Raw genomic sequence first — 26,218 nt, forward strand, 5'->3', positions numbered from 1 at the left:
GTCATCAAAACAAAAATAATGTAATTTTAAAATCTTGGAGAATGAGTTGCCAAAGATGTTATAAATCCAAAAGAAATGTAACTAAGAAACAATAATAACAGCATCATTTGTTAGGATGTGCCTGGCCTTTACAGGCACAATTTCACCTGATTTTTCAAACACACCTATAAAGTGGTACTACTATTAGCCCTAATTTTACTGATAGGATATGTAATTTTCCTTGTTAAGCAACTTCTCAAATGGTGAAATTAGAATTTAATTTCAGCTGGATTCCAGAAACTATGCTTTTCATTACATATTTTCTTCCCAAATGTTGGAGCTACTGTTCAAAAGGTTCAGCTATACAGTTCTGCAAACACAGAATGCCACACAAAAGAACATTTTTTAAATAACTGATGAAAAGATTACTTTTTTCTTAATGTGGGTGAGAACATGGTTAACTATTTTCTGACTGTTTTTAGGTATGTTATTCATCATATCATCTACAAAAATAATATTTATATTAATTTTAATGCTATAATTTTAAGAAATTTTTTGTTACTTAAGAGTTGTAATAACATATTTTTCTTGCTATTCTTTCTATATCTTCATTAATTTGATGGCATTGGTGACAGTCCAACACAAGATAATTTAAACCAACAGTGAATTAAATAAAGCATCATAATTGGTATTATTTTGAAGGAAAAATTAATCTCCATTATATTATTAAGAAGTTATATAAAATTATCTCATATTATAAAAGCTTTCTTGATAATTCTTGTTTAATGCCGTATTTCATTCTCTTCTACAACACATGTTTGGTCTTCCAAAAATCAATGTACTATGTAAGAATCTAAGTCTTAATACAGAAAATCATAATTGTACAGCTATAATTATTTCTATGCAAACAGAGGTAGGTCATTTGTCAAAAGCACAAAACTCAGCACTGGAAAACTGGAAATAAAGGTTTTTTAGAAATTCGAAAATGAACTATTTCCTTCTGTAATTAAATTTTTAATCTTAAAATGGGAACTATCCTACAACAACCAATTTATCACATATGCAGACCATTTCAAATAATGTTAATAATATTTGATCATATATCATCTAAATTATGCACACTAAACAAAAAGAAAAATTTAGTAAGTTAACCACTTTTTTCCCACTGAGAACATACCAGGCTTGGGGTAAGGTGGAAATTCCCCCTTAAAATACTCTCTTTCCAAAACATGAACAAAGAGGACACCTGCAGACGGGTATACATTCCGATCAGAATGCACCTTCGAGAAAATAGTGTACACTGAAAACAAAGAGGGAAGATAAGAGATAGAAAAATAATGATATACTTTCAATAATTCACTTACACTAAAGAAAGGTTTCACTTTTTTATAAATTTCTGGGAAAACAAGCAACATGCACAACGTTGTTAAGAAGTTTGTTTTAAAGGGAAATTATTTCAAGACAAAACACAGAACAACTCTTTCAATGTGTGTGTTTAGAGACTTTCAAATATGTCAATGAAATTAGGCACATTTAATAATTTAAATTGTTATTAAATAATGAAGACATTCATAATATTTTTTCAGTAATTTCTTTTTATGGAAATAATTGCCAACGAAATATATCATGAGAACTGACCAAGTGCATAATTACTACGGTTTATCTTTTTTCCTTCTTTCAAAGCAAAGTATAAAGAGTAATTTTTAAATGCTAAGAATCTAAACTGTATTAACTATTTGCTAGACATAGCATACCATACTATATAATATCATCAGTATATGTAAGGTTACTTTCATATATACTTATAAAAGTGCACTGGATACTTTCTCTGTATTATTTCTTGTATCTCTCCCCTTGTATCTCTTCTTTATTCCATTTTACTTGATCTTGACATTTAATAATTCACACAATATAATCTCTTCTGCTATGCTATATCCTAAAAAATACCAAAAAAAAATCACATAATAAAATTCAGTGCAAATAATTTCTTTAAATGAAATAGGGGAAGATTTCATGGTTACTTATGATATGTAAGTATGTATTTATGTATTCATAAATACATTAAAATGGCTAAATTGGTTTGGTTAGTTCCCACCTATTGTTTTTCCCGTGATATCATCATCTCCACCAACACATTACTGCCATTAAATCTGTCACCTCTACAATCTCCTTCAGTTTTCTATCTTCCTGATTGGTTAGCATGGCTGCAATTTTTAAACATATAAATCCTACCAGGCCAGTTCTATTTTTTTTAGTCACTGATGGATTTGTAAATGTAGTAACTAACCTTGAGAACCTCAAGGTTGTTCACTCTAGGCTCACAACTAACTAAAAGCCCTAGATACAAGATCATTGACAGTAAAATTTTCGGCATAAAAATAAGAACTCCCACAAAATGTTTCTTTATCTGTGAAAACTTGTCCCTGCAGTTCTGTGGATGGCTGCCAAATTTGGAGAACTGAACTAAAATATTTGGCTTGTACCTTCACGTATCCATAGCTTTGCTACTAAAAACACAACTTCAAAGGCTATGGAACAGACGGAAGGAAGCTCAAGTTACGTTTAAACTAGGTAGGTAAAGGTAACTCCTCCTTTCCTGATTTACTTTGCCAGTTTTCTTAAGTAGTCTTGGTATTTAGAGGACCTAGCATTTTCTCCTCAAGAACAGTTTACTCCATTGAGAATGATATTTGCTGTGGACTTTTCGGAGATGGCTTTTAAGATGCTGAGGAATGTTCCCTCTATCCCTACACCCTGAAGAGTTTTGATCAGGAATGGATGCTGTATTTTGTCAAATGCTTTCTCTGCATCTATTGAGAGGATCCTATGGTTCTTGTTTTTTTATCTTGTTGATATGATCTATTATACTGATTGCTTTACGAGTGTTGAACCAGCCTTGCATCCCGGGGATAAATCCCACTTGGTCAAGGTGAATAATCTTCTTAATCTACTGTTGGATCCTATTGGCTAGTATCTTGTTGAGAATTTTTGCATCTGTGTTCATCAGGGATATTGGTCTATAAGTCTCCTTCTTGGTGGGGTCTTTGTCTGGTTTTGGAATTAAGGTGATGCTGGCCTCATAGAACGACTTTCGAAGTATTCCATCTCTTTCTATCTTTTGGAACAGCTTTAGTAGAATAGGTATTGTTTCTTCTTTAAATGTTTGATAGAATTCCCCTGGGAAGCCATCTGGCCCTGGACTTTTGTGTCTTGAACAGAAATTTCACAGAGGAAGACATAGACATAGCCAACAAGCACATGAGAAAATGCTCCGCATCACTGGCCATCAGGGAAATACAAATCAAAACCACAATGAGATACCACCTCACACCAGTGAGAATGGGGAAAATTAACAAGGCAGGAAACAATAATGTTGGAGAGGATGTGGAGAAGGGGAACCCTCTTGCACTGTTGGTGGGAATGTGAACTGGTATAGCTCCTCTGAAAAACTGTGTGGAGGTTCCTCAAAGAGTTAAAAATAGATCTGCCCTATGACCCAGCAATTGCACTGCTGGGGATTTACCCCAAAGATACAGATGCAGTGAAACGCCGAAACACCTGCACCCCAATGTTTATAGCAGCAATATCCACAATAGCCAAACTGTGGAAGGAGCCTCGGTGTCCATCGAAAGATGAATGGATAAAGAAGCTGTGGTATATGTATACAATGGAATATTACTTAGCCATTAGAAACGACAAATACCCACCATTTGTTTCAACATGGATGGAACTGGAGGGTATTAGGCTGAGTGAAATAAGCCAATCGAAGGACAAACATATATGGTCTCATTAATTTGGGGAATATAAAAAATAGTGAAAGAGAATAAAGGGGAAAGGAGAGAAAACGAGTGGGAAATATCAGAGAGGGTGACAGAACATGAGAGACACCTAACTCTGGGAAACAACCAAGGGGTGGTGGAAAGGGAGGTGGGTGGAGGGTTGGGGTGACTGGGTGACAGGCACTGAGGGGGGCACTTGACAGGATGCACACTGGGTGATATGCTATATGTTGGCAAATTGAACTCCAATAAAAAAAAATAAAAAATAAAAAAAAGAACAGTTTACTCACCTGTGGAAATGATCCCATTCCAAAAAACAAGAAAGAACAAATCACAGAAAAACAGTGAGGATGAGAATTTGAGCTTTTTCACCCATTGGATTCCACAACATCCCCCAAGTGCTAGGTGCTGTGGAGAATGTGAAGATGGAGACCCAGTCCCTGCCTTCCATGAGTTCACCATCTGGCTTGGGAGACTAACGACCACCTAACTATGTATGATTTCTGAGGTGTAAACTCCTCTGGCAATATCTGGAAAGATGGCAAGGAGCAATGGAAGCTGGAAAAGATTTATTTAAGAAGTAGAACTTGACATGACTTGTAAAATACTAGCAAGATTCTGAAACTCACAGATGGGGATTTGGGCATTTCAGTGGTGAAAACTTGTGTAAGATACAATTGTGGGTTACTGGGGGGAATCTTTCAAGGAAAAAAAAATAAGCCAATAGTCCTGGGGTATAATTAAGGTAAAAGGAGAAAAACTGGTAAGCAGAGTCAAATTATGGAGATTTGTGAACCCCTACAGAGAAGTTACTTCATTCCATGTATAGAGGTGTTTAAATTCCAGATCACAACCCTACATTCAAAGTACAGGAGTATTCTGAATAATCTAAAGGAATCTCTCCAGAGTTTAACTTATTCTTTCTAGAGATTAAAACACCTTGAAGTCCAGCACTGAATTTTATAGATCTTTGTTATTTTCTTGGCACCTAGAAAGTGTCTGATGTAGCTGAACAATTTTATCAATGCCTATTGAATGGAAGAATACCTTCTAGTTAAAAAGCACCACGGAGGTAAACACAAGTGTTATGTTCATGGACTATATATATATATATATACACTTAATATACATATTATATATATAATACTTAGCTTAAATTTCAGTTTTATAATTTGAATTCTCACACGTGTGTAGCAGTTTATGAGTTATCATCCTCCATTTACATTATAAACTACCAACAGTATCCCTTAGTTTTTGCTGCTACAAGGTAGTAAAAGCTAGCTTCTACAACCAAAAGAAAGGTTGTTCATATTAAACAGTATTGAAATGATTCTGTTTTCTATATAGCCCTTGGCAAGGCCTGAAGTAGAACCATTAAAGGGTACCTGCCACTGCCTATCACCTCACTTCAAGGACTAATATAGAACATCTCAGTTTCTGCTTTCACGAAAAACATTTCTGTGATCTACAGAGCCAAACCACAATCTACCATGGCCCTCATGGGTTTTAGGATGACATCCACATTTCTTTATTCACATGTACTCAGTTGCCTTTTTGCAATCTGCTGAACTGCATACTTGCTGGTCAGTTACCTTGGCAACTCCACAGTAAAGCCTGCTTCACTATAAGTATAGTACGCCATTCACTTTGAGAAAAACATGATATGGATGTATGGCACAATCATCTAGAAATGGAAAATGACTAAGCCACTATGTTTTGTTTGTGAAAATAATACTTCCTTTTTGTAGCATCAGTTTAAATTATGGGCACCCACACAACATTTTAGAGAAGTGCCCTTTACCTTTACCTTCCCCATTTGTTACTTGCAAAACAAATCGCTCTTCAACCGAGGCTATTTGGACAGTACTTAGACCTAGCTTCCTTTCGGAAACAACAAATGACACAGTATTCAAAGGTACAGGCTCTTGTTCTAAACACGAACTATATAAATAATGCTGATATGTTCTGTACCAACACCAACAACCGCTATTACTCAGCTAACACATGTTGCGCTCACATGTACCTAAGCAGTAGTCACAAACAGAAAGCCTGAAGCATATTGTCTTCCTTAAACGCAAACCCTGAAAATCAAATTTAAACTCTAAAAATGCACAGTACTAAAATCTAATAATGTCTGAAATATACATGTGTACAGTGTCATGCTAATCAAGCTGAGGTCACAGGGTCTGGTCTCTGTGTATCGCATGGCTTTGCAATTGTCTACGGCTGCAAATCCATTACCTCTGCAAACACATGCCACTGGATACAAATGAAACTGGAAACCAGTGTGCGGCTAAATCCCGTGCAAATCCATCACCATTAATGGGAAAAACAATTAAACCAAAAGTCCAACCCACAGGGGGTCATAAACATCATCTTCAAGCAGTGAGGGTAGCTAGATTCGCAAAGATTAAAAACTGAAGATAGGTAGTCATAAATAACAGATCTTTTTAAGGAAAAATTACATATCTCAGAAGAGCAAAAGAGTATATGGGCAAGCAGCCAGGGTAATTATGTCACCCTCCCTAAACGTAGTTCAATGTCCTTCATTACCATGCTACCAAAAACTTCACAAAACTGTTCACTGTACGTTTTAGTCATAAGGTACAGAAAACTACAGTCCATTTCAACAATTATGTGACAGCAGAGAGCCAAGAATCAAGTAACAGACGGTGATGGCAGTAGCAATAAAGTGGGACCTCATGCTAGCTAAATAGCATCCTGTCTTCCTTTATTAATAGTCCATTTGAAATTTTCTCCCTAAGGGAGCAACATCGTGATGAGCATGTGCATTTGAGTGCTTATTTACAATTACTTAAAAACAAAAGCAAATTTGGATGTATTTAGTAAACATTAAATTTTGAAAGGATTATGGTGGTGCATTGCTAATGAATTTATAGCATATAACTTCACAATTATCACAATGATTATTTTTAATGGCATATGCACACGCTCAGGCACATACAAAGTCCCTTCCCTACAAAAAAGTCCAGAGAACACTCACCAGACTTTTTTCTGCATCACCAAGAACAAGTACATGGATATAGAATAAACTAGCTGCTGAGTGTGAGACCCTGCAAGTCCCAGCTAGATTTAAACCTTAAAGTTGTCTCTCCACCGAACTCTTAGAGAAGAAACTCATAAAGTATTGTCAGTATTACACCTGGGTGGCCTTTGTTAGGTATCTGTTATGTGTCAATCTCTCATAGATGCTTTCTCACAAATTAATCCTTCTAAAAGGTCCATTTATATTAACCTTTGCTAATTTTTATGGTTTAATATAGTAAGTTCTCACTTTACCACACACTGCAAAGAAGGAAACATTTCAGAGAGCTGAGTTTTCTCAAGTACTGAATCAATCCTTTTTCATGATGGTAGAGAATCATCATTTGGCACATCAATTATTGCACTCTGCTCTATTATACAACAACGCCCTTATGGACCGTTTGGTTGCCTTGTCATTTACTGATCACACACCTCTGCTAGCAGGTCCCAGTCTGCTAATGCTTTTTAAGGTTGTGTGTTTTATAGATTTTCTGTTTTCTCATCTGTAGACAACTTGTCAGCTGTCATTTCTCATCGCTATCAGTATGTTTCCTATAGCAGCTTCTCTATCCCTTCTAATTTGCTGCTATTAATCTGCTGCAGGTTTAGAAACCAGACTACCAAATGAGGTGGCGTTGCGTGTTAAAGTAAGAACAAATTTGTTCTGTCTTAGCGCACGCAGGGCTCTGCTAAATGTGAAAAACAGGAGCCTGTGTTTGCCGCATCGATTTTGGCCACCTGAAGACCCTTTTGTGGTGTATTTCCTGGTCCTTACTTGATGCGGTATACTTCTGAATAGATGATCTTACTATAATTGGGACACAGCCATTACTTGAGATGGCAGCGTAAACTCCATGTATTAAATGCATTCAGAAATAAATAAGTGTACCATAGAAAGCCTTAATTCAACCCATACATTATGTAAACATGAACTGTCAAATCAAAATGAATGGATTTAACGTGTTGTATAAAATAATTTCTTACATATTTGCTGTGTGGGAAATATACTGCGTAATTTAAACAAAGAGATCTATTGATTAAGTGATCTATTACCCTTAGCCGTAGCTAAATCAGCCTAAGAATATTGTAATGCACTCTAATTAATAAGTAATTTATTAATAAGAAATTAAAGCCTATTTCTAAAAGCACTTCAATTTTGTTAATTTGCCTCTCGTGTTCGGAGAGTTTTAAGAGATAAGCTATTCCATGGGAAACATGACAAGTGTGCTTTAACAGAGTACAAATTACTTAAAGAAGAAGATGCATATTTCTCAACTGTTCATTCTACTGCCTTGATAGTTAAGTATTACCCAGAAAAAAATTGGGGGTAATAATGATGAAGATTTTTAAATACATTTAAGATGAAAGATAATACTGAACAGTCATATATCTGGTACAGCTTTGAAAATAAACTTTTGCCTAAGCACCAGGACATTTCAATTCCTCAAAATCCTCTTTACATGTTAATCCTAATGTTAAGAATTGGAATATTATTTTAAAAGAAAGTTACATAAAAACATAATTGCTAAACTTGTTTTACTATATGACCATCTTTGATAATTTAAAAATTATAAGTTCTGCCAGAAAAAAATAAGACTCATCTTATATTTTATAGCTTTAACAGCTAAAAGCTCTTTCTGAGGCTTGGAGCCCCGGTATACACAGCATTCCGAGAAGCTGCTACAAATTAATCAGAATTGATTATAAGAGATGAATTTCATTTGCTATCCCTACGTTGAGAGAATTCATTTCAGAGTTTTCAGAGTCTAATATATTTATGGTTTCCTTCCCAACCTATTTTCTTTCCCAACCTATTTTTTAACGTGTTATTTCTATAGTCAAATCAAAATTTAATTACCAAACTGGATAACTGCTGTAAAAAAATATTTTGAGGGACATCAGTACCCAGCCAGGTATACAACTTGTGTGGTGATTTTTCCTCACTAAGATTTACCTAGTATTTTACCAATCCCGCTTTAAAAATCTTGGTTTTGAATCAGAAGCTTCTTCTCAGCAATCTGTCCCTCCACCTTTGAGTTTACTCAACATCAATGTGATGTAGGCCATTCATTTGGCAGTGACCAGTGACCATTTCTATTTCGCAGACCATGTCTAGGCTGTAGAATTCATCACAGGGAAGGCATGACATTGCCTTTTTAAATTTTATTTCTCTAAGAGATAAGGCTACTATTCTCTATATGAGATAGAAGACAAACCACGATTTGCATCTTTTTCTACAAAAAGCAAAATGGTTTCTCTCTCTCTCTCTCTCTCTCTCTCTCTCGTGCTCTCTCTCTCTCCCAACCAAAGCCACTTACCAAAACTATTTTTCTAAGCTGGAGTTAAATGTCTTGATTTTCCACGTAATGATCACATGTTTTTGTTTTGTCCTGTTGTTTTTTTCTTAAATGTCAGTTGGAAAGTGGTTGCAAACCATTGTTAATTGGTGATCAATAAACTTAGTCTCATGAACGTTGCAGATGAAAAGGGCTTTAGATGTCATCCTGTCTGAGCATGCCAAATATATTTCTCTACTAAAGACAGATCATAGCATTACTTCCTACTTAGATATGGCCTCAGCATTCTACTTAACTCAGAATTCCCCACAGATACTACCGATTAGAGTTGGCATGCACTTGCTCTCCTGGAGAGTTCAGTCCTTCATTTTATAGATAACAAAATTGAATCCAAAGAGACTAAATGACAGGCTCAAGCCTACAGGAATAGTAAGAGGAAAAGCCGGGGACTTGAACCCAGGAAGTCATGTATTTTGTTGATTTGAAAACATAAGTGGCTGTACATTATATTATTATGACCTGCTACAGCAAACTAATTATGCTGCATACACCTTCACTTTTGTAATTATCTCTCTGGTTTGATAACAAACCAGAATTTGACCAGATAATCCAAGTTCATTCTTTATTTTGTGAAGCTATTGTAATAACACTGCACAATTGGAAGAAGTGCATTGATAATCACAATTTCAAAAAGGAAACAAACTTAAAGATTCTTTTGTTTAAAGAAACAAACTTGAAGTTTAAAAGAAGACATTTCAGCCATCATAACCAGAGCCTAGAGGGAGAAACTCATATGCCTGATACATCGTCCTTTGAAGTCCTGGAACTTTGTGATTCTTCCTCCTAACTTTGCCACCTTTCAGAGGCAAAGGAGGATGTGTATTTTCAGTCCTAAGAGCACTTCCTGTTCCTCTCCAACCACATAGGAAAAGAAGTCACCTAGAGAGATATTTCTATCTTCAAACCATGCCAGTTCCTTGACTGTCAGTAAGCTAAGGAGGAGCTCCTTTAAGGTGGCAGAAGAGAATTCTAACCAATTATTCAGAGTACATATCACTTAATTTCCAAGAAGGTCAAATTAAAGTTTAAGTTGCAAATAAACAGTAAATCAGTACATGATTATTTTGACTTTTTCTTAGGATAAAGTTTGTTTCTTGTTTCTTAAGGAAAAAAAAAGCAATAAAAGTTAGTAAACCTAAGGCTCACCCATTTTGGAAAGTGAGCTGTCTTAAGTAAGAAAGGAGAATTTGAAAATATTTATCTAAGTAAAGTATATAAACTAGTAATATGAAGGCTTATTCCTTTTTTATTTAAATTATTCTAGGGTAAATTTTAAGTTTGTCTACCTCCACCCATATTTAGAGTGCTCTTTACAATTTTTTGAACTATTTAATCTGTGCCAAGGTAGAATGATGTCAAATGTGTTGCTCTGAGACCCCAAAATCCTATTTATAGAAGAGACACCTTCCCAGTGTTAAAGTTTAGAACTAAACATTATTTTAAAAGAAAGTTATACAAAAAATACAATCACTAAACTTATTTTACTATATAAATGCTCTTATAAATTTTTGTGCTCTCTTGAAATTGTCAAAAAGAGATGATTGGGACTCATGGCCAAGAACACCTCAAAGAACATTTGATATCTGGGGTAGCACTTAAAATGGCCTTGCTACATGAGCAACTAGGAACAATTCTCTTCATATAGTTGATGAAATACATTATTCTCCATATATTCCCTGTACATTGAATCCTATCCTATCCTTATAGGATTTAAATTGGATGAGGAGACCAAAAAGGAAGAAGCTAAAGGATGATTTCAAAGAAACTGAGGATGCAATACCTCAGTAGATTCAAGATGTAGTAGTCACTTCTATTTTGGTCACTGAGTTATCACTCAGGTTCCAAGGAGAAAATCAATTTAGGGTCCAACAGGAGCATGAAGTTTAAAAGAGGAAAAGACAAGTATCTGAAAATTCTGGAGAAAGCTCTATGCAAAGGACTTGGAATATGCAAAGGACTTGCATTTCACCAAGAAAGCACATAGTAGATGACTCAACAGTGCTTAACAGGTTTGTTACGGAACACCTTTCTGGCAAATCAAATAGGAAACAGAGGGACATGCTCCAAGATGACAGGAGTTCTAGAGATCAAAGTTAAAGAGAAGAAACTGAAGAGAAGAGAAAGAACGTAAATTTAGTGCATAATGATGTGAAGTTCAAAAGGAGAGGTTTTGGTGATCTTTCGTGGGGTACCAGAAAATCAGGGCATGTCCTAAGTCCTTGGGAGATGACAGAGCTATCAGTACATAGCAGATGGCAACCTTGAGTGCCATGTGGGTCCTAAACTAGGAAGATTAGAACACAGGCAGAGTGTACATGCCTAAGAAGGTGAGGGTGCTCAGCTTGATTAAGGAACCAGCCAGACACAGGTAGTCATCAGGGGTAACTTCCTTGAAGGAACCAGGGAGAAATCCCTTGAGAATATCTAAGGAGGGTTTGGAGAAAGGACTATGAGATGATGGGCTTAGTCCTAGAACAAATGCATTTACTGCTTTTTAAAATAAATTTCTGTCATCTTCTCATGGGAAGTTATTGTTATAAAACTCTATGTTTTCTTAAAGATATTAGCGATTAAAATTCCTTAGAAATGCAAAGGTATTTATGGATTTGTTTCAAAAACAGCTGTGTAGAAGAGAATTGGAAGCCTCTGTCCTATTGTGAAACAGAGCTGGGAGTGAATGATTCCAGCTAAGGAATAATTTGGTGATAGCTGGAGAAAAGCTAGTGATCCCCAACTTCAGGGCTGTATGAAGAAAACAAGGGGGACCCCTGGGTGGCGCAGCGGTTTAGCGCCTGCCTTTGGCCCAGGGCGCGATCCTGGAGACCCAAGATCGAATCCCACGTCGGGCTCCCGGTGCATGGAGCCTGCTTATCCCTCTGCCTATGTCTCTGCCTCTCTCTCTCTCTCTCTCTCTCTCTCTGTGACTATCATAAATAAATAAAAATTAAAAAAAAAAAAAAGAAAACAAGGTAAGTCAGGAATCACTCCTACAAGGTACCCAGGATTTGTTATATGGCAGTAAAGCCATTTGAATCACATAAAATGACTTTTTTAAAAAAACATTTTTAAATTGTTATTTTTTAATATTTTGGCTGCCCCAAAGTTATGGAAACCAGGCTACACATCTACATGCATGACCACATATAGCCAAAATTGTGAGGGGGCGGGGGTTGGGACGGGGGTTTATGGGCAGAGAGCTCTTAAGGGCAAATAATCAAAATATATTAAGTAAAAGCTTATGATGATAATTGACATTTTGAAAACAACTAATCTTTTGGTTATTAAGTAAGTCTTTTCTCCCTGATGAAATGCATTATTTCAAAGGTCCTGGCATATTGCTAATGGACACATTTATGATAGGGAAGAAAAAATTTAGAAAAAATAATCAATCATCCAAGGGTCAGGTCATCTTTCCAATAGAAAGTAAGTGCCATCTAAAAAAAAAAAAAAGAAAAAAAGAAAAGAGAAGAAGTGCCATCTAATTATTTAATAGCAAAACACATCAATTTGGTTTTGCAACAAAACAGTCAAAAATCATCCACAATTAGCCAAAATATTTTATGACCATTTTTCTAAGGTTGTATATTGTTTTTAAAATGACTTATATTAAATGTGCTTCTTAATGTTTTTCAATGTTATAAATAAATTGTTATAATGACCACACCGGAATAATTTTTATAAGTGGCAAGCTAGTGACTGGATAAGGGTCACAATAGGTTAAAAACAAGAATTATTTTTCGTTAAAAAAAAAGGCAGAAGTAGAGCAAAAGAAAAAAACCTAGAGAACAATGGATTAAGAACATAAAGGATCAGAAGTTTTAGAAGATTAGGAAAACAAAACTGGATTTTTTCAGACTGACTTATCAAAAAAAGAATCCACACATGACTAAAAAAGCAAAAGGAATACTGGAAGCAGACATTTAATTGACTCCCCAAAGGGGATTTAGATTTACCACCTAAACTCACCATCTTTCTTCCCACCAGTCATTTTTCTGCTGATAATAAAACTGTTGGCCTGTTTGGTCTTCCAGTTAACTGTTCCATTTATGCCATCAGCACAGCTTAATAAAAAAGCTTTTCAGAATAAAACAAATGCACAAAAAATGAAATTAATGTCAAATTAAAATGACCATCCCAGGTCACCTAATATTAACTGAGATTAGATTCCTTCCAGCCCAGCTAGCTGTTTAATTCCATTTAATAAATATTTGTTGCATGTCAGTACAAGGAATATATGGGGATACAAGGTAAACAAGGCACAGGTCTTGCACCCCAATAAGTTTATAATCTATAAGGATTGATAATTCAGGTACATAAATATGTATTTCATACGTATTTGTATACCCGAAATACATACATATATGAAATATATACGTATATGAAATATATACATACACACTCACACACAGTAATTACACATATATACAATGACAGAAAGCATAAATACTAAAAAACCCTAGGAGGGATATTATTCCTGGTGAGAGATGTTGTGAGAAGTTTAAACTATTTTTTAAATTTCACAGTTGAGTTTTGGAAACATCACATTGGCAGAAATTAACATAATTGGGGTCAAGGGATAATTAGTAGGGGCTATCTCTGGAGTGTAGGGCTGCAGTCAGCCCATAAATCAGTGGCCAAAGCAAAAGGAAAATAAAGGTGGGACCAGTTATACGACATCATAGAGATAATACTGAGAAAAAGTTTTCAAATTGCTGCATGTGGGGTTAGTTAAAAGGGGAATCAAAGATGACTTTGAATATTTGATCCAGAGTGACACAGAACAGTAATAAATTATGAATCCCCCCCAAAATAAGTCAGTTTCAGGAGAAAGATGATAAATTTGAGCCATATTAAATTCAGGGTGCCACTTGGTTATCAGGTAAAACCATCTAAGAGGAAGATGGAAATAGAACTCTGGTACATAAGAGAACTTATTGGGGCTTCAGATACATTTGGATGTTCATCCCCAGTGGAATGATGTTTGAGGCGAAACCCCAGTACAATTCTTTAAGTAGACCATGCTCCCAGGTAATATGTATTGGGTACCCTCATATACAAAGTGATCTGGAGAAGATAAACCTTCGTGTTCTTGAGCCATTCATCTACCTTATTTCCCATCAACCAATCTACCACTCTTAATGTTACTCCATTTTTCATCCTTACCTTTCAGACATGGGATTTGGGTACCATTTTCCTAACTATAACAATGGGTCTCACTCTCATTCTCCTTTCCTCTAACCATCTCAGGTATGTTTCCTCTGGGTTCAGCTCAGTCCAAGAACCCTGCCCCCCCAGGATATACCCCATAGTTTGGTCCTAGCTTCTGGAGCTGAAATATACCAAGAAGTAATGCACAAAAAAGTGGGAGGGACAGCAAAGAGAAAAGAACATGTTAATAAATACATTTATATTGCAAGCACAGAGGATGATTCAGCAAAGAAATAAGAGACAGGGCAGTCAAAGAGGTTGGACAACTGAACCTGAAGTGTCACATATGTCACGGAAGAGGTATCAAGGAGAGTGGAATCCACACTCTCACATACCGCAAAAAGGTCAAAGAGAATGAGAGTTTAGAAAAGACTGCTAGGTGTGTAAAGTGAGACGTTACTGGTGACTCCTTGAAAGTTGAGTTCCAACAAAGTGATAAGAATAGAAGCCAAACTGCAAAAGGTCAAGTTGTAGATGCAACAAATACAGTTAATCTTTCAAGAACATTGGCCAGGATAGGGGAGCAAAGAGATGAAATGATACGATGGATAAACTGAGACACGGCCAAGTGCAGAGAGGGCTGGTTATGTGAGTGCAGGGGAACAGATTTCGATCAGAAGCTGAGGAAAAGACAAATGGTGAGAAAAAGAAACCCAGGAGAAAGAAAAGGAACAAAACTCACCAGACACAGTGCAGGAGAAACCAGAGTGGGTAAGACCAGCACATACAAGTAAAGAAAATACCTCATGATTCGGAAAGGAAGGAGAAGTAAAGACAAAAACATTGGTAGGGGCACAGAAAACTTCATGTTGAAAGGGCTCCTCACCTTAGTAGATCAGAGATGAACTGTATTTTATTTTTTAAACTGAATTTTGAAGAAAATTCTGAGCTTAAATAAGATTATAAGAAATACCAAGTTCCCTTCCAAATAAAAAAAAGAATACAATTCAAAACCCAAGTTATTAAAAACCAACAAGCAAACAAAACCTCAGGTGATCATTTCAGTGATACCTGTGAGTGGGAATCAAATGCCTCAGCATCCCAAGCAAATGAATGACTTGGTTGTATGTAATATTTAAAATATGCAAAATTAAGTGTACTCACGTTATATCTGCCAAAAGATCTATTTCCTGGATGGTTCACCTAATAGATGGTTAATTTGCTTAACAATTGAAATTATGTCCTTTTAAATCTAGATAAGAATTACAGTAGTCACTTCCTAAATAATGTAATCTGAAATAGGATCAGAAATGTTCATAACAGTCTCTTGTGGCAAAATATCCCACCCGTTGGGTTCTCCTGATCACTGAGTTCCAAAGGCAACACACTGCTCATATAAGAATCACTTGGGCAGCTCTCTAAAAATACATATTCACACCCCAAAATATTTTGTAACAAAAAAATTTAAAAACACATATTCATGACTCCACCATGGAGAGTTTAGGAAGGTGGGTTACACAATTTCATCAGGTAATACTCATAGACAAATATGAACTCTAGAAGGCTGATAGAAGAACTACAGAATTCAAGGGTATATAGGATATTCAACTGAGTCGCATATGTACCAAACATAGGCTGACTTTACAACTGAAAACCTTCTGGACTCCCACCTCCACTTCTCAATGGATTGAGGAATTACCATAAAAAGAGAATGGTCTGAGTATCCAGACAGCATCCCTTTTGTTCCCTCCTTTGTTTTAGCACAGCAGTTCACAGACTATATATGCATAAGAATCGGTGTTCAGAGTTATACACACAAAACTACACATATTGTACTTTATGAGTGATTTTAAGAATTTACCAAGATGACAAGTCTTATGAGATATTTTTGTCTTCCACTCTGTCACGTCCTTGCCAGGTGAGCCAGCATATCATTGCTCATAATTTCCAGGTCCTATATAAAGGTCATCCAGTTGGCTTTTACAAGATTCAAAAGACAAATTTGATTGGTTTCTCAATCATTAAAAAATGGAAGTGGCATAAGACATCCCACTGATATTGCTCTATTTTAAGGGCAGCACTGCTTTGAGCATATTCATTTTTTAAAAACTTCATAGAGATCCACCTAAAGTTCTCCTCTGACCACAGAAGACTACAAGACCAATACATCTAATTTAAAAAAAAAAGACAATTTTTCTTATGATACCACCCACCATACAATGTCACTAAAGGCAAGACACAACACCACAGATGGTAGGCCTGCTTAATCATTCAGGTCCCACACCTCGGGAAAGGAATCTCAATAACATGGAAATAACTATTTGTTTTTAATTGTGTGTCCAAGATAATGGATCTACTCGACTAGCTTCTTGTATAGAAAATTACTATAATCCATGCAATGACAAATGCAGATACTCACTGAAAAACGCTCTGATTTTAAAGTTTGATTTTTGTTATAAAAAGACCAAAGCATTTCTTTTTCTGTGAGAACAAATTTCCTTAGTTAGCATGGGAAAATATAACTTAATTTAAAAAATATTTGCTCTATACATAACTTTTCAAGATTAAATCTAACGTGCAAAAAAATTTCAATGTGTATAGACTGGTTCTTGGACTCCTTCCAAAGATAACAGACCATCTTCAGAAATCTTGAAAGAAATTCCACTGTGCTCATCGGGTTCGTGATAATCTCTGCTACAATTGTACCTGGTTGTGAGTTTTGCTGTAATTCATAAACACAAAAGCAAAGAATAACATACATACTGCATTTACACAGCCCAAACTAAAGAGATATTCAGACAATTAACTGGCATAGACAATTTAACCAATTCCTCAACACCTCCTCTCAAAAATCATCAAAGCCTGAATTAACCCAAAGGTGGCTGGCATGCTCTGAAATTCCCTAGAAACCATACAGTACTTAAAGTTTGTCTTAATATTCCATGATTTATTCTGAGTCTTGTAGCAGCATGACTGACGACATTTCATCTGGCCTGGGGCAAACACTCTCTGAAGAGACATTACTCTTTCCCAAACCTGAATAATTTGCAGACTTGGGAAGGAGGGGTTTGTTATTTAATAAAAGCAATTGAAGAGCTGTGAATGGTGACTGATTGCTGATGAGCTAATCAGAATGTCCAGGGAAAGAAATAATAACTTACTCCGACATTGTTGTCCAAGTAAACAGCAGGAAATGCCAAATGAAATTTAATCTGATTAACACACTCACTTTAGAACCAAACTGTCATGTCTTTCTCTGTCTACTGTCTCATCTGTCTCTTTTCATATTTCACTGGAAGGGGACACAGACTTTGTTTTCATAAAGTGGATATACAGTTCACGTCCCTGACATCTCTTTGCTTCTCTCACCATTCCCCAAATCACTATGTTGCCTCCTTACCCCTACATCTCTTCCCTTCCTTTATGCAACCATCCTTAATACTTTTTACATTGTATCTCATATTAAGATGATTTCATATTTTTCCAAAAATGTTGACATTATTGTTAGCTACCATGTTTTGAATGCTAAGTGTGTGAGGCACGAGTTTTATATCTATTAAGTGATTTTATATCTATTAAGTGATTTAATCCTTACATTATCACCTATGTGAAGTAGGCATTACTTGTTCCATATTGCAGTGAGGACCAGAAGTCTTGGGAAATCATGTAACTTACTCAGGTCATATATTTACTAAGTGGCAGAGTTGAATTTTGAACCCATTTTTTGGCTTACCACAAAGTCCATGTCACCTACTCATCAATACTAACCCCAAATGGTTAAATGGGAAAGCATTTTGTAAACTACATATTTTTAAATGCAATTTGAAATATTGTCATTACTAGTAAGTCATCTTCGACTTATTTTTCTTTCCAGAAAAACTGTTTCCCCTGAATTAGAAATATCAAGAATGAGTCAATGCCCATAAAAATGTATTCCATGCATTATGGAATAATTTTTTGTAACAAAAAAATTTAAAAACACATATTCATGACTCCACCATGGAGAGTTTAGGAAGGTGGGTTACACAATTTCATCAGGTAATACTCATAGACAAATATGAACTCTAGAAGGCTGATAGAAGAACTACAGAATTCAAGGGTATATAGGATATTCAACTGAGTCGCATATGTACCAAACATAGGCTGACTTTACAACTGAAAACCTTCTGGACTCCCACCTCCACTTCTCAATGGATTGAGGAATTACCATAAAGAGAGAATGGTAATTCATTAAAATAGGAGAACTAAAAAGTTGGAAACCACGGACGGAGAAAGCTTTGCTGGAAAGACCTGTCCATTCAAACCTCAGGAAAAGATATTGCTAAGAGAAAAATTAACAGCAGGATTTTAAACCTAAGAATGTTGAAATAAGAAGCATTCAAACTTTGTTAAAACATTAGAGTTCCAGCAGAGAAAACATAAGTCATTATTAAACACATTTGAAAATTATTTGAATTTCATAATTTTAGTGCAAGCTAGGTAAGATATTAGACATTAGAGTGAAATTAAGTTGGAATACAGAAATACAGTGTTTTCTATCAGAGTCTCGGAAGACAGAGTGTCTGGGTTAAAATCCTAGTTTTTGTCCACTGGACAAGTTATATACTGTCTCTGTACCTCAGTTTCCTTCTCTGCCAGTGACAGTCTAGTGCTGGTTCATAGAAACATTTTATGAGATATTAAACAAGATAATACATTTAAAATCTTCAGAAAAGTGCTTCGCACAAAATGATGTTCTCAAAAAACGTGAGCTCTTATTGCATTTAATCTACAATATGAAGAAAATCTGAGATTCCTTTAAATGTAATTTCTTAAAAAGTAAACGTTTAAATGAAAAAAATTGTTGTGAATCCAGTTGGCATTATAGACTTTAGCACTCTTTGTTTTCACAGTCAGGAGACACATGAGAAATGATAATACTTCATAGCTGAGTGGAGTAAATGCTGGAGGCTGCTAATGAGCAGAGGCAATAGCCCAGGGGCTCTAACCACCCCCAAGTCCATGTGGCCTCCCGGAGGATTGAGAAGATGGCACTGGCCACGGCATGCTGGGTGAAAGCTACAGCTTAATCCTTTTGAGGAAAGCCAGATGTAATAAGAAGCAAGTCATATTGATACGTGCTATCTCTGACTCTCATAAACTCTTAGGAATTTTTCTTGAGGAAATAAAGCAACAGAAGCAAAAATTGCATGGACACAAGATTCAACTTTGCATCATACATATCAAAATTGGTGGTGGGGGGAGATTAAATGTCCAATAAAAGAAAAAGTGTTGATTTGATAGAATAGTTAATGGAGAAGGGACGGTTATCCTCTTCTCTTGGTAATTTTGCTCCTTTGCTCAAAGAGCCTGACCAAAACATATACTGTGATTCCACAGCCTGGAAACGGTACTGTGTTCCATTTCAGAAACATTAGATGAATAGGGAGCACCAGTGGGACCCTTAACAAAAGGGATGCCTGATAGATGTGGTAGTTATACACACTATTATAATTTAATGTCCTGATCTGCAAAATGTTTGGACTATTTTGAAACTAATAAAATTTAGAAAAGGAAGAATAGCAAATAGTACACAGACTATGTGAAATCTAGTGTAATAGTGCAATCTAGTGGAAAAGGATTAAAAGACAGAGTGTAAGAACTACTACTGGGTTAGGGAAGTCAAACTGTCAGAAAAACTCTGTTCAAAATAAAACACACACACACACAATAATCCTTACGAGGTTTTTCTAATTAAGAAACCTCTGAAAGAGAAATACTCTCATATTTGTTGTTTACTCGGAACTGTCATTCCTTTTCTTGATTACAGAAGCCCTATATCCTCACTGCAACGTATTCAAATAGTATAACCAGGAGGGTACAAAACGTAAAAATCCCCTCTCATCTATCTGTGGCCTCTCTCCAATGCCTAGGGGAGCCACTCTCAATAGGCTCTGCATCTTTCCACGTGTATGCCTACGCAGACCTGTGTTTGTGCACATACACATAGACACACACCGCAGGATCTTTTTTACATAATATGACCACACTTTTTTTTCCTTATCATATATCTCGGACGTGTTTACATGATACCACATTTGAAGGCTGCACTGCTTCACACCATGTGGCGCAAACATAATTTCCTTATCGGCACCTCGGAGTCAGCCTGTACGGAATAGGACTCCTGATCTTCCCCCTTGAAGTCTGGGCCTCTTCCGTCATTCCTCATGCCATGAAGGGCACCTCCATTCATCCCTCTGAATATGACAGAAATCTAGAAATCGTCCTTGACTTCTCCTCTTGCTGGTATCCATGGCGAATTCAATCACAGCCCACTCCTGTTGCTATTTACTCCCCCAAATGTCCATCCTGGCCTCATCTCCCCAGTACTGTCCCAGCACAGGAGATCTTCATCTCCATTGAGGATTACAAAAGTAGCCTTCTGAACTAGTAAGCAGCAAGCTGTTCTGACCCCTCCAACGTCTTCACAAAGCAGCCAAAATGCTCTTTTTGAGATGCAAATCTGATCTGGTCCTCCTCAAACCCCTCCAGAGACTCCCCATAGATTTTAGGATAAAGATTACACTCTTTAAGGTGGTCTAACATGTTGGGCAAAATTTGCTCCCCGACCTCCTATCTCACTTCCTCTCACATTGGGTTCCCTCTTCTCTCTCAACTCCAATTTCCCTGGATTTCTTCCAGCACCTTCTATTTGCCAAGTCAATCTGCCCCAGGGCCTCTACAGAGCTCTTCCTTTTACCTCAAATACACCTTTCCTCTTCACCTCACTAACATTTACTCATCCTTCATATCTGAGTACTTCCTCAGAGAAGCCTCCCTTAATCCCCCTGGCCAAATCCTCTCCTTAGAAATCCTAGTAGTGTTTGTAGCACCTATCATAGCTCTAAGGGCACATATATGTGTGTGATTATTTGATTAATCTTTATCAACTCCAGTAGCGTCAAAGTTCCATTAAGCTGGGACCATATAATCCCCAGCATCTAACAGGAGTCTCAAAACCAGCTGACACCCAGGAAATAAATTTAAAAAAGAATAATTAGTAGAGATGACCAGTACTTTTTCTAATTTTTCATTGTTGCTATCAATACTACAATAAACATCTTTATACTTTTAAGCACTTTCAGAAGTCTATCTGCAAGCTAAACTCTTAGAAGTAAAACAGCTACACAAAAACATAGCATACATTTCAAATTCTGATAAGCACATGTAGCAACCTGTTCTGTTTCCACTTCTGCAGTACTGGTCTTTGATTAGAATCAACTCTATAGCTATAGAAAAAAATGGAAAATGTTAAAGGTGCTACACTGATTAACTATTTCACAGGACAGAAAAACTAGCGTCATTTTACTGCATAACAGGAAACACCAATTTGCTAAGGAGGAAAAAAAATCAACAAAAAGACCCTTGGGGCGAGTTTTTTTTCTTTTCTTCTGCATTCCAAGGTAAAAGAATAACTTTATATGTGTGCCTATTGCTGAAGAAACAGGAAACTAAAATATTTCACTTTAACTACTATCGGAAAATTAACTGTGATCTCTTCTTTCAAATTTGCAATAAACCCCAAATCTCCATAATAATCAAAGTGGTGACCAGACGAATGAGTGAAGCATTAAAGAACAGGGAAGAATTTACACCAGAGCTGTCTAACTCCTAAGCATTTTTGAAATGAGCAGCTTCGTTTGTCAGAAAAGAAAAAGTCTGCCTTCCATGTCACAACAGATGCCGTGGCAATTCCCGTGGTACAGAATGCCGAAGATCTATTCTAAAAATCTGATTAGTCCAAGGCAATTAAGTAGAAAGTGAGACATGCTAAAGATGAGTGCTTTGTAAGTAATAAAACACATTTAAACCACTATTGCATAAATATGGCATAAAATTTCTTAGTGAAGGAAGATCCAAAAATAAAAATTCTACCAAAGTGACTCTAGAAGAAACAGCACTTTAGCTTTACTCACACTAATTTTTTTTCAAGAATAGAATGTTAGTAATCATGTCAAGCAACTTAAGTTTTGAGACCACCTATTTATTTCCTAAGACGACTTCTTTTAAGCTTCAAAATTTAACACAGGATTATTTACTTCCCAGGAGCAGGAGCAAGCATTGCATTCAAGGAATCACAACTAGCTGCCTGTGGATCAGGTGAACGAGCGCTGACAAGCCAGAAGCTCATCTCTGAGCATTTCTCTCTCGGAAATATGAGCTCAGCGCAGGAACGCCTGTGGCATCTTCAACAACTGGGAAGCGAGCCATTACAAGTTGCCCTGTGCATTATTACAATCCCACAGAAGTGCAAGGCACTTTTATAAAAGATAAAGAAAATAAGGAGAAACTTGTTCAACATGAAAAAAATATACTTCACACAGAGTTAGAGTGACCATATTCCTGACCTAACAATTTGAGCGAGAACATTGTGGCCATGTGGGGGAGAAGGGGGAAAGTGGCAGGAGTAAAAGAGGAAGGAAAAAGTTGGTTTAAAAAAAAAAAAGATCTGAAGAATGTTTTCCTCTTTCTTTACATCTCTCATCCAAGTCCCCCTTAGTTTTCAAGGCCCCGGGACATAAAATTAGTTTCTGTGGAGCCAGACGTGATACAAGTCATCACTCCTCAGAAGTGGGATCCTCTGTGGTGTACTCTACAAATTAATTTTGAGCAATCAAGTTTCCAAAGTTAGGTACAGTAATCAGACTGGACAATCAATAGGTGGATGGAGGAGAAAGAATATCTGCCACAAGACATGTTTGAGACGCTAAGAATGTGCCCCTGAGAGGGTCAGAATCCAGGTTAACCTGAAATGGAGAGAAGTTAAAACAGCACATGGGTGGACGCTACTTTTGATGGAAAGGTTTTATCTTCAACTGAAAAGCTTAAAAATTGTAACTAAGTATTGCAAAGATATATGAGGGGTGAACACTGCAGAAAGGAGAACTGCCCCCCATTTCCCTCAGGGTAAAAGGATCTAGCAGTCAAGGGCTTAGCTGTCCTGCCCCAGCGGCCAGCCCAGCCGCGGCGGCTGCTCCTCCTTAACCCTGGGTGCCCCAGCATCTGCGGCCACTCTGCCCGGGGAAGCCTGCTCCCAGCCAGCAAGAAACATCAGGAAAGGAGGAACGATAGGAGACAAGTTAAGGCCAGGACACTTTGCAGTGGGGGAGGAAAAAAACCAACAAAGCCAAAAGCCCTTTAATTCTCTTCTCAGATATTCATGTTTGAAACAGAATAAGAGGGTAGGAAGGAATGTGTTAAATTGCCCAGTTGCAGCTACTTTCAAGTTGTAAGAGATCAACTTGCAACACATAGGGCTATTCTTCTTGGACAGTTTATCAGAAAAAAAAAAATGTTTCCATCACAAGTATCTTTGCTGTCCTACACGAAAATGTTATCATGGCCTTCAGATTAAACATGAATTGCAATAAAGGTGAATATTTCTGATATATTAAAAGAACAGTCCAAGTAAAGGTGTTAAGTTGATTCCCTTGATGAGCTGCACTGTTAGAAAGGTCTCGAGTTGAAATCCATCTCTACCTTTTACCCACTGATGCTAGTTCTGCTTTCCGGAGCAAACAGAAGAGAGTTTATGTCTACTTTTAGTCTTCAAGCTAAACATTTCCAGACCCTTTGAGGATACCTCCTATGACAGGATTGCCAGACCCCTCACCATCCCCACGGACTGTTCTGGAAGTTGTCTAATTTGTCAACGTCTCTCTTTAAATGTGACAGCCAGAAATGGACACAATACTACAGATGTGGTTAATTAGAGTGGGGTACTATTAATTTTTGTGACATATGGACACTATACTCTTATCAGAATCTGAATTTGATTTTTTTTCTTGTTTGCAGACACATCAAGCCCCTGGCTCATATTAACCTTCTTTTTCCTCAAAAATTGCCACCACATTAAGTCACCTCTTTCCCTATATACCAATGAATAATGATGCATTTACTGCCATAAAATATCTTTTTGCTAGCATTGCAGCCTATTTTAACCATATTAACTCTGAATTCTGTTATCTACTTATAACAGTTACCCCTTTGCAAGTCATCCCTGGATATTAAAGCAAGCATCTTAGATCTTGATCAAAGTCATTCATAAAAATGTTGAAAAAGAGAAGACCCAGGGCAAAGGCATGGATCTATCCCCAGGGACCACTCTCGGACCCCAACCCAGTAACCCACAACACCTGGCTGGTGCTAGTTTAGCCTGCCTCAAGCTCACAAAGCAATCTCGCTAGGCTACACACCATCTCACACAAGAGCATCTAAAGCCTAAAATGCTTTGCTGAAAACGAAATTCACTTATGTTTCAAAACAAAGTGTACAAAGCTACACATATTAAAATTACAGTCTTTGAAAAATACATATACACACAGAACAAAGACTAAAAGGAAAGGAGCATCAATGGAAATGTCTGTTCCTGCCTCAGATTGTGGAGATTGCTTTTTATTCAATACTGTCTTTACTATAGTTACATTGTTTAAAAATTGAAGACACTAGGAATTCTGCTTAGAATGTTGTTTGGAGGCAGTTCATGTAAAACAGCTTTAAGAGCACTGAGACTTTATATGATCCTACCAACTTGAAAACTCTAATCAAAAAATATTCATTTAAAAAGACTTGTTGATCCTTAGGAACATCAGCTTCTTTTTTTGAATTTTGCACTCCTGTTGTTGGCTAACATTTCTGGAAATCAGAGAGACAGCAGACCGGAGAACAGTATTCTGAAGTTTAGAAAAAGCCTGAATGTCGTTGTGTGTGTGAGAGTCAGTCTGTTCACGACTGTCTGTCTATCTATCTCTGCTCGAGAAGTTCAAAAGGATGAAAAGGGGGGGAAAAAAGTCACCATGTTAATAGTTTTGTGAAGCTCTGGACTAAAACACAGCTCCATCCCAAGAATTTCTAGCAGACAAGTAAATTCACAACATCTATTCACCTAGAATCCTTTTATACACTAAGAGCGGGAAATAAGATCAGCAATAGGATTTGCACCTTGGTGTTTAGAGCTGAGGCAAGGGTAGGGCTTAAGAAAAGGAGTCAGAAAGAGTAAGTGTGTGCTACAGTTAGCATAAGGGAAAAAGAAACAAAGTAGCTGGTTATTTGGGAGAAAATAGGATCTATAAATCCTGCCCTTATTGGAATCCCCAAACAATCTGAATATTTAATGAAGAATTTTTTAACATGTCAGGGTTTCTTCACTCCTTCAGCATTTTGTTTAGAGTGTGGTTTTCATCAGTGGGAAACCAGTGTTAGAATCTGAAATACACGTTTTCCTTATCTCTTTGAGGTGGTCTCTCACTAGTTTTCTCTGGTGTTATCCCTAGTTATTTTTCATGTCTGAGAGAGAGAGACAAGTAAAAATTCCATTTTGTTTAAAAATACAATTTGTCCATTGTCCTAGAAGCTAAGCTAAATATATCAGGTAAACCAACAGCTTTTAGATTGATGGCAACTCTTATAATAAAGAGATAAGATGATGAAATACTAAGTCTAATATGACCAAATACTAAGTCCAGCTATACTGACAACTGAAAATTTTACTTTGCTTAGAAATAAATTTTCCCTACCATTCCAAAAGTTAAGCCAAATGCATGTGGTAAATCAGCAGGTTCATAGGTCCAAAGCAAATTTTCATTTAAGAGATAAAATGTCCAACTAGAAAGTCTAGTTATTATTTGACAAGTGAAAATTCCACTTTGTTTGGAAATACAATTTTCCCACCACCCTAGAAATCAGGCTAAATATACGAGGTAAATCAAGAGTTTCACAGATACATGGCAAATTGTCATAAAATAGGTAAATGTCCAAATAGAAAGCGCAGTTATTACCTGACAAGGGAAAATTCTACTTTCTTTTGAAATGCAATTTTCCTACTACATAAGAAGTTAAATGCAGGTGGTAAAACAACAGCTTCATAGATCC

The 26,218-nt window shown here is 36.6% G+C and overlaps 1 protein-coding gene across 8 annotated transcripts in view; it reads right to left on the reverse strand.

Moving 5' to 3' along the window:
- The window catches only part of SGCE (sarcoglycan epsilon), a 69,163-nt gene that overhangs the window by 40,031 nt on the left and 2,914 nt on the right, over positions 1 to 26,218 (reverse strand). For 5 of the 8 annotated variants that reach the window (XR_012002665.1, XM_026003776.2, XM_026003775.2 and 2 more), the window contains exons 2-3: positions 13,127 to 13,234; positions 1,157 to 1,279 (exon numbers count right to left, since the gene is read on the reverse strand). Coding sequence is in view for 7 of the 8 variants with exons in the window: in XM_026003776.2 (XP_025859561.1) it covers positions 1,157 to 1,279; positions 13,127 to 13,234 (231 nt within the window). In the remaining variant the exon portion in view is untranslated. The remainder of the gene's footprint in view (positions 1 to 1,156; positions 1,280 to 13,126; positions 13,235 to 26,218) is intronic. The other 3 variants (XM_026003781.2, XM_072764291.1, XM_026003780.2) reach the window with 1 other exon arrangement.

This window comes from Vulpes vulpes, chromosome 7, assembly GCF_048418805.1.
Source record: "Vulpes vulpes isolate BD-2025 chromosome 7, VulVul3, whole genome shotgun sequence".
Classification (NCBI taxonomy): Eukaryota; Metazoa; Chordata; class Mammalia; order Carnivora; family Canidae; genus Vulpes; species Vulpes vulpes.